Source organism: Misgurnus anguillicaudatus, chromosome 23, assembly GCF_027580225.2.
Source record: "Misgurnus anguillicaudatus chromosome 23, ASM2758022v2, whole genome shotgun sequence".
Classification (NCBI taxonomy): Eukaryota; Metazoa; Chordata; class Actinopteri; order Cypriniformes; family Cobitidae; genus Misgurnus; species Misgurnus anguillicaudatus.
Window position 1 is genome coordinate 167,612 of NC_073359.2, and position 10,302 is coordinate 177,913.

At 37.0% G+C, this 10,302-nt stretch overlaps 1 protein-coding gene and 1 long non-coding RNA gene across 2 annotated transcripts; one reads left to right on the plus strand and one right to left on the minus strand.

Moving 5' to 3' along the window:
- Positions 1–426: 426 nt before the first annotated feature.
- LOC129453962 (uncharacterized) lies at positions 427–5,030 on the plus strand. The gene is made up of 6 exons (XR_008647629.2): positions 427–633; positions 1,271–1,399; positions 1,915–1,962; positions 2,226–4,177; positions 4,512–4,583; positions 4,892–5,030. It is a non-coding gene; the product is annotated as an uncharacterized lncRNA (long non-coding RNA).
- Positions 4,827–9,423, minus strand: LOC141359355 (uncharacterized). The gene is made up of 2 exons (XM_073861667.1): positions 9,114–9,423; positions 4,827–8,019 (listed from the first exon to the last, which is right to left on the minus strand). Exon 2 carries the CDS (start codon positions 8,015–8,017, stop codon positions 6,422–6,424), a length of 1,596 nt encoding a protein of 531 aa, XP_073717768.1. The 5' UTR covers positions 8,018–8,019; positions 9,114–9,423; the 3' UTR covers positions 4,827–6,421.
- Between the last annotated feature and the right edge of the window lie 879 nt (positions 9,424–10,302).

The following is a 10,302-nucleotide window of genomic DNA, read 5'->3' on the forward strand; positions in this document are numbered from 1 at the left end:
TGCACAATATTAAGAGTGAAGCTTTAAAAATAAGTGCTCATCAGAAAGCGAGTGCAGCAAACAAAGTGATCTGAAGTGTAAACGAGTGAAATGTAAATAATAAAGCAGATGACGATGATGATAATAATCTGCTGTGGTGTGTTGTTAACATCCTTGTTTTAAAGTAAAGACTGAATTAATTTCCTCTTCTTCTCTATAAGATCGAGTGATCAACAGTAAATACATTCATGTTTGTCTTGAGCTTTATATCTGATCTGAGCAGACAGTATTTCAGTCAGTAACAGTGACATCATCATGATAATGTTGTCATTTAAAATACTCACGCACGCTTCAAGGCAATTAAAACACTGACACTTGTTTAAATGATGATAAAGAGAGAAAGTTTAGTTACCGATGCGTGTTATAGACTTATTTTCTTCTGCTCATCTATGCTGCTGTTTCAGTTTAAAAGAGCCGAAGTTAATCTTCTTCTGAGTATTTACTGCTGGAGCGTCAAAGCGTCACAGCGCCACCTGGAGCAAAGAGAGCGAAGAACACAAGAGGCACCAGCAGCAGCAGCCTCGTGACTCCGCCATTTTGGGGTCCAGTAGCTTCTTGCTATCGCTATATGGGATTATCAACTAAAAAATGAAGGTACATTAAATCTGAAATCCAACACGAATGTTGATATTGACAACACATATTAACGTACACTCACTAGAGTGATCATCAAATCCTTTTAACAGTTTATTTTACAGACTTTGTCTTAATTTTTTTACAAAACCTCTAGAAACCACGTCAGTTTTGTTTACTATTACACTAAAAAAAAGTTAGCAGAAAACGATGAAAGGTCAGATTTTACTGTCATACTGATTTTTTTCCAGTGGACTGATGAAAACTGCATTTTTTTTATTCCACCTTGACTTTTGAGAAATTCTAATGGTTTCCAATAAAATAACGGAATTTTGTGGTGGTTTTAATGGTAAAAGCTAATGGTTTTTGAGAACAAATCCTTTGTGTTTCCCCATACTTGGAGCTCTGTCAGTGCACACAGAAATAAGTTTGTCCAGTTCCGTTTTTATCAGCAACAAAATCCATAAAAACTTTTAATACATCCTGTCCTTTAGTTGCATTGTTTAGGCAGATTGAACAGATATTCTTCATATCTTATGTCACCAGGTCTGGTGTTACCCATATAAACTCCAGCAGTGTAGATTTAAAACTGGTGATTTTGTTGTGTGCCACGCTCAAAATTGCTTAAATCACCTTTCTTTCCCATTCTAACATTCAGTTTGGAGTTCAGGAAATTGTCTTGACCAGGACCACACCCCTAAATGCATTGAAGCAACTGCCATGTGATTGGTTGATAAGATAATTGCATTAATGATCAATTGAACAGGTGTTCCAAATAATCCTTTAGGTGAGTGTAAAGCCCGGAATACACGGCACGATTTTTGTCCTCCTATAAGATCATTACCTTATCACACTGTGCGACATGTATCGTTTAAACTCGGGTACGAGAGGCATGTAGACTGTATGATGCTGACACGGAAGCTTCGGCGGCAGCGTCACACGTTGCGCAACGTCACCCGCATGCGCTCGTGGTAAACAAATACCGGCGCGCAGGTCATAGCAGCAAACACACTGTGCGGTGATCATGCCGAATTTCTGACACTGTCAGAAAACTATCATAGGCTATCTTTGGACGCAAGACCGGGAAAACGGCCGTCTTTGAACCTCTCTCACTGTACGACATAGGACCACCGATGAAGAGCCACGATCACAGAAATCGCGACGATAGTTTCACGATGGCAATCTTTCCTCTGGGACAGCCAATAATCGTGCAGTGTATCCCGGGCTTTAGAAAGCCTCATAATTGCGATTTAATACATCCCTTGACAGTTTGTTTTTTAAAGAGTGGGCATTTTTTTCTAGAAATGAATGACATACAGAAATCATCTCCATCTCTTCTGTGGAAAGCAGGTAAAGCAGTACTATACTGTAAAATAAAACGCTTAAATTAACAATTAAATGCTGCTAATGTAAATACAAGGACCTCTGATAGGTTTCACATGAAATGTGAATGTAATTGCTTTGTAAAATATATGTTATTTTACCATAAAACAACAGTAAAGCACACAAACAGAAAATTACTGTATTGTGAAAATCACTGATGTATGCTGTTATCCATATGTAAATTATTGCCAAACATGCACAACATCTAAGTTCTCATCAATTATCAACAGGTCAACTACATCTTCTGACCGTTCCTCCATGCCCATGGTCAAACATATCGATTGATTTCGTCACTGATTTACCTCTTTCTCAGAGCAATACGACTATTCTGACGGTGGTGGATTGTTTGAAGGCCTGCCGCTTTATCCCTCTGCCAAAACTCCCTTCAGCACTACAAATAGTGGAACAGCTCCTCCATCATGTATTTCACTACTATGAATTACCTTAGGATATAGTTTCGCATCTTGGCCCTTAATTCACCTCACGGGTATGGTCCGACGACTTCAATCTCCCTAATGTCAATGTAAGACTCAACTCAGTATATCACCCTCAGTTCAATGGCCAAACAAAACCTCTCAACCAAGAACTATCCAAGTTTCTCAGGTTGTACTGCCAACAGCAGCTGAATGGGCCAGATTCATCCCAATGGTCAGATAGACCATTCTGGCACAATTTCTTCAAGAAGCCACAAAAATGATGTGAAGAGATAAAACCTCCAACAGATGCCAATGCATGTGCACACCAAAAACTTGCTGCAGCACATGAAGAAAAACTTTTCTGGGATATTCAAATCAGGTTCCCCGTATAACAGTTTTACAAAAAGTGTCAAGCAAAAAAAAAAAAAAAAAAACTAGAAAATCGAATGGAAATTCATTCACTTTCAGACTATCTGAAAATACAAGAAACTTTGGACCTTCAACAATTTGCACAACTGAAGCACCAGTACCTGCAGTTTGTGGCATGCTTCTTCATTTATACCCCACATGTACACTGTTAAACAGCTATTAAAAGACTTTCATAAGAAGATGAAACTCTTTTTCGATGCGACATGAACCGTAGCAAAACAACACAGATGTAAAAGTGTAATGTATTATGGGCTTTGCTGTCCTGTTCAGTCCACCACATCAGCAACAACAGTTGCTGTAAAAGAGGTGCTGTCTACAGACCAAAGCAATCAACAATTCAACACTAGTTGACCTGCCTTTCCAGGGAACAAACTCTTTAACCACAAAAAGTTTAATCAGATTTTAGCTGGCCAATCATTCATGCAAGCAAACAAACCTTCTGTCAGTCAAATATTCATTTGTACCTGCAGCAATATGTCCAAGTATGCATGGTAGGAAATCCATGTACATTCACTGTTGTGCATATATGTGCTGTGCATATGGTGAAAATGCTATGCACATAAATTGCAACGGTGAAGTGTTTAAAGGACCTTGTTAATGCATGCATTTGTGCTACTGCAGAATGCCATCACACTGGCTGCAATCCAATTTTGCTGAGTGACATCTGTACAGTTTTTGGGGTGTTTGGGGGATTTGTCCATACTTGACAGTCTCAAGACAGGGCAGACTAAAATTTAGGACTTCAATGAGTATGTTGACGTAGATGCTGAATTTGGAGAAACATCACTTGATGAATTGCTTACAGAATCCACACCAAAGACCATCATACACAACCTACAATTTGCAAAACTTTGAAAAAACATTAAAACAAGACACAGAACAAACAAGACACAGTTGTACAGTGTGTGCTCAAGTTAACCAATACTGCTGCCAAAGGCTAATTGACATACTAAAGCCATACTTGGCCACAATGAGGACAGGCATTATGCTAATACATCTGGGAAAACACAGAGACACGTGTTTGATCAGCAGTTCATCTAAGGTAGAATGTGTGGTGTCACGTTTTTGCAGTTCGATCAAACACAACTACTGTACAAAAAAGAAAGGAGACAAGAGCAAAATGGATCTGCACCTTAGTCAGAAGAAGAAATGGCAGAAACAGAAAAATGGAAAAAAGGCAAAATACTACAACCCACCTAAAAATATAAAAAGCATGAAAAGTGTTTATAAGTTCTCAATAGTGTGGAAAAGCACAATTGGCAAATAAAACAATGAAGAACAAACCTTTGCTATTCAGTGAAATTGAGAGCAAGCATAATGCAGACAAATGTTTCAAGGTGCTTATGACAGCTTATAACCTTTTCTTAATGGTCTCTTAGATTGATCAAACATTAAACTGTTTTACTGGTAAACAGTAGTGGAATTTATTTGGAACAGAACAAAATGTTATGGCATCAGAAATACTTACATTAAGTCAGACCACAAGGCCATTTTCATGTGATATCCCTAATAGTTCTAACCCTGCCAAAGATTACACAGATGACACTATTGCTGTTATGAAAGTACTATGGTAATGTACTATAGTTAATTGTCAACACAAAGCACAGCAATATAAACAACATGATACTTTTTCTTTATAACTTCTTTCTATACATCTCATTTAAATTATAGGTGCAATGATTTCTTACACCCTGTAGGACAAACTGGACATTCCCAGGTCACTCTTTTGTCTGCAGAGGAGAGGTAAGAGAAAACAACATATGTAAAATATAAATTTTACCATCTGTTTCATGGGTTTGGACTAACAAGTAATCAATAGGGAATGAGATAAAGCATTTTTGGCTTGCTGTCCGAGGGGAGGGCTACGAGCTTGAATTTTTGCCCGAATCCAGAGTTCTCCACTCTCTATAACTGGGAAATGAAACTAGATGAGAGTGAGGTGATGGGGTGTCTTATAAAATGTTTCAAAAAATGGCTGGCGGGGAATGAGATAAAAGTAGTTTATTACATGTACTGATATTAAAAAGTGCATATTTACATGTGTTTCTTAGGTGAATCTCATAAGCAGACTGTAGAAGTTGATCTGGATAAACAAGGAAAGTGGGATTCACTTTAGCACCATCTCAAACTTAAAAAGACACGAATGGGAGCAGCATGCTGGACAAGAACCCATGTTGTGTATTGACCCAAAAAATGGACTGTACATTACAACAAAACATTCTCATGGTGTGAGACTTCCCACACATGTACAGAAGTGTTTGCCAGCACTGTATGACTATGAAGTGGAGGAGGAATGTAGGAAATTCGCTGCCCAAAGTGGAAAGGAGTGCCTTCACCTTGAGAGGACAACGAATGCACTTGCATATATTCCAGCAACTGTGTTAGGCAATGAGTCAATAAATGAGATTGTGGAAAGGACGTTTCTCTAGCAGAAGAATGTATTTTATTGTTCCAACGTGCTCAAACGGAAGTAGAAGACTGATTGTTTCCAAGTTTCTGGGGGAACACAGTCTCTCGGACAGATACATCTACTTCTCAGTGTACTCTGGAGAGAAAGACGACTGGTGTAAATTTGGAAGGACACTTTCAACATTTGACACAAAACTTGGTAAAATGCCATTACCAGTGCATAGTTGCCAAAATTAGAAGCAGCTGTGTTCATAGACGCATATCTATGTGGTGACTGCTCCAGGAACGACGCCATTTCGTAAAAAGGACATTGATGATATTGAGGAGAACATTACTTCAAACGTGGGTACAGATCATCACCCAGAATATACACAAAGTAGTTTGATTGCCATGACTAACTACTTGTGGAATTGAGGAACTGCCACTTGAAAGAACAAAAACAGAGATGCCCATTCCATATAAGTTTGAGCCAGCAGAACTTATTTGTCCTTACTGTCCTTCTCATCTTGAAAACGCATTTAATTATCATAACAACACATTAAACAGTTTACAGAATATTTTCACGGAATTAACGTAGGATGAACACTGTGCAGTAGCTACACACAAGTAATTTTGATAAACTAATAATATTAATATAATTAACCCTAACCCTCAGAAAGTACAGCTAGTTATTTCTGTTTCCGATGTGGACACCACTCATAAGTTGTAATTGCTGACACCAAATGGAAAATTGCCTTTGATTTGCCAGGTTAGTGTTATATATCAATATTCCCCAAAACATTATTTTTTAACCCATATTCACCTTTTTGGTGGCACCACTTAATTTTAACAAGTCATGGATGCTGGTCTATTAGTATTTATGTTTCATTACAAGATAATTTAAATTGATGATTTTATCAAAACACCATCTACACTGACTAATTTTACAATCCCACTAGCATGTTATTTAGACAAAATAAAATCTTTTTATTTGTGTGAGGAAGCTGACGTTTTTACGCACACTTTCACGTCATATGTCACAGCAGTAAAGACTTATTGCACTATTACAGTTTACGATTATTGGATTGATTGATTGTTAATTGAAATGATCATCGAATATGGGAAATTGCATAAATTGACATCCCTAGTTATCATCTCAAAAAATGTGTTGTCGACTTTCATGGCCCATTAAGTTATGAATCTGAGGATGTGGTTTGTGACTGCTTTCCACAACATGTTTGTTTATGTCTTGTTACGTGACTTGATAAGGTGAAACTCTTTCCACATAGTGGACATTTATGTGGATTCTCTCCAGTATGAACTCTCTCATGACTCTTACAGTAACTTAAATCAGGGAAACTCTTTCCGCAATATGAACACGTGTATGGTTTTTCTCCAGTATGGACTCTCTCGTGTCTTTTCCATTCGCATGAATTCAAGAAACCCTTTCCGCAATGTGAACATGTGTATGGTTTTTCTCCAGTATGGATTGTTTGATGTCTTATCCACTGAGATGAATGAGTGAAACTCTCTCCACAATATGAACATGTGTATGGTTTCTCTCCAGTATGGATTCTCTCGTGACCTTTCAAGTTACTTAAATGAGTAAACTTCTTTCCGCAATGTGAACACGCGAATGGTTTTTCTCCAGTATGGATTCTGATGTGATTTTTCCAATGACATAAATGAGTGAATTCCTTTCCGCAATGTGTACAAGTGTATGGTTTTCCTTCAGTATGGATTCTTTGGTGCTCTCTCAAAGCTGTCATTCTCAAAAATGATTTTCCACACTCGGAGCACACATGAGATTTCTCATCAGTATGCATTTTCTGGTGGTTTTTTAACTTTTCAATCTGTGTAAACATCTCTCCACAAACAGAACACAAGTAAGTTTTTTTATCAGTATGAGTGCGCTGGTGAGTTTTAAGACTTGCTGCTCTTATGAAACTCTTTCCACATTGAGGACACGTGTAAGGTCTCTCACCCGTGTGATTTCTTATGTGACTCTTAAGACGATCTTTCTGTTTGTAACTCTTTCCACACTGAGGGCAGGTGTACGGCTTTTCTCCGGAGTGAACACCTTTGTGAGTCCAAAGGTTTGCTTTTTGTGCGAAACTTTTTCCACACTGAGGGCAGATGAAAGGTTTCTCTCCAGTATGAAGTCTTTCATGGTCCTTAAGGCTTTGTTTATGTGCAAAACTCTTTCCACACTGAGAACACATGAAAGGTCTCTCACCAGTGTGAATTCTTATGTGACACTTCAGATGTTGTTTCGTTATGAAACTCATTTTACACTGAGGACAGCTGTACGGCTTTTCTTCGGCAGGTGTATGAGTTCTTTCGTGAGACCTTAGGCTTGCTTTTAGTGCAAAACTCTTTCCACACTGAGAGCAGGTGTAAGGTTTCTCTCCAGTGTGAATTATTATATGATCCTTAAGTCTTCCTGCAGATAAAAAACTCTTTTCACACTGTGTGCATTTGTACGGCTTCTCTCCAGTGTGAGTTCTCAAGTGTGTATAAAGGTTACTCTTAAACAGAAATCTCTTTCCACACTGCTGGCACTTGTGACGTCTCTCTTTATTGTTAATGCTCATGTCATCCCTGTGGTGTCCTTTTTCTGTAAAACTCTTTCCACGGTGATGGGAACCGACTGAACGTTTCGTTTCTCTTATTTTAGTTGATATTTGTACACAATCAGAAGATTTTTCCTCAGTGATGACATCATGAGGTTCTTCTTGTCTCTCCTCTACTTCATTCAGTTCCTCAGTTTCCTCTTTTACCTCCATCATATCTAAAATAAACATTACATTGTCAGAAATGTATTTTAAAAAAACAAGTTTTTACATAGCACTTTATACAGCACTTTTCAGAGCCTTGACTTGTGACAAAGCAACTTTAAAGGGGTGGTTTATTGGTATTTCATGCATTCTGACTTATTAACACCGCTATAGAGATGTTTCCTCATGCTAAACTAAGCAAAGTGTCAAAAAAGCAGTTGGGCGAGTACCAAAAACAAAGTGATTTGAAGTGAAATGAGAAAGCAGATGAAAAAGGATAATCTTTGTTGTACACATTCTTGTTTTAAAATAAACAATTAATTTATCGAGCGCACAACATAAAGACATTCATGTTTGTCTTTGTGTGCTTTATATCTAATATGATCTGATCAGACAGCAGTGTTTCAGCCAGGATCACACATGCAGTACACAAATATAACAGCCCTTACGAAAAACCATGTGTATTGGTGTATTGATTACTATCAGCAAAACAATGGTTTTACTACAATCACCATGTTTTTTTGGTTTTAACTGTAGTAAAAACATGGTTAATTTTCGTAAGGGAGTGACATCATTATGACAATGTTCTCATTTAAAATACTCCTCATGTGAAAGTGCATTGAAACATTGAGACTTGATTAAATGATGATAAAGACTACATTAATTTCCTCTTCTTCTCTTTAACAACAGTAAATACATTCATGTTTGTCTGGAGCTTTTCATCTAATATGATCTGTAGACAGTATGCAGTGTTTTAGTCAGGATCACCCTTACAAAAATTTCCCATGGTTTTATTGTGGTAAAAGTGTAGTAACCATGTTTTTTTGGTGTTTTTATTACTATCAGCAAAACCATGTTTTTACTACACTATCCATGATTTAACTATGGTTTGAAAAACCGTGATTGTCAAAAGCATGGTTATTTTGTGGTTACCATGTTTTTTAACTGTAGTAAAACCATGGTTAATTTTCGTAAGTGCAACTCGCAACAGTGATATTATCATGATAACGTAGTCTCTTAAAATACTCGCGCGCACGTGCCCCCCCCCTGCGTCTATTGAAACATTAACACTTATTTAAATGATGATAAAGACTTAAAGTATAGTTACCCGTATTATGGATGTAAACTCGCTGCTGGTCGTCAGTTTCAGAGTAAAAGCGGAAGTCGTCTTCTTTCTTCTTCGACTGGTTTTATGGTCGATAACTCATTGCGTATTAGCGCCACCTACTGTATATGTGAGGTTATGAATCTGTCTGTTCTTTGATTGTCTCCAGCTCCTCCATTTCTGAGATTGACATCTCGTCGGAGGGCCGAGGAGCTATTTTAACATATTTATGTAAATATACAGTTTTTCTATTATTTACCATAGAAAGCACTGTTTATATTTATATCATTAAATTATTATTATGTCTTTGTTAAATTTTAATAGTATTTAAAGTAACTATATAACTTTATATTAAAACTTGGCACTAAAATAACCTATTCAATTCCTGAATATGAATTTATTAACTATTATACATTTTTTTGCAACCAGTTAGTTTTTCTGTTTTGATTTACACTAGTCAACATTCGAAGTGGATCAAAACCATTCAAAAAAGTTTACATAAAACCAATCCCTAATACCCATACTTGTCTTAGGACAACTTTGATAAACTGTTTTGATCCACTTCAAATGTTGACTAGTATATTTAGGATTTTCACAGACTTGACCTGGTTACGTTCCATCTCTATAAAAATTATAGGCTACTCCAAGCAACCTACTATAGTTATGAGTGAGCTCCATAGCATAATCTGTTATATCTTTTGCACATTTCTTCTCATCTTTCATCTTTTCTGCTGGGCACTTTTGACTCTTTTTCTTATCCGTAGTTCAATATGTGTTGCATTACATCTCCCTAATGGTTTAGTTTCTGTTTTTGTTTTGTTTCCACATCTTTGGATCATCTTGTTTCTGTTTTACCTGCCTTGTTATGTATTTATTTAATTAAGTGTTACTGCATGTGGATCCACTGCCTCTGACTGCCTTCATCCATATTACTGTACATTTACATAATCATGATGATTATTCATTGATTATTCACAATTGAATATACTTGAAATTGAAATTTTTTATATGAAAAATTTACAAAATTCTGTCCGAATAATAAACAAAGAAACAAGGGGGTGGGGTCAAGACTTAAGACCACGTGACTCTTCACACAAAACAAGACAACAATAAGGGCTGCCAAAAGACATACAGGTTCATGACAGGTTGTGCTGTATTGGGTTGTGCCAGAAATATAAGCCACTTCATCTTG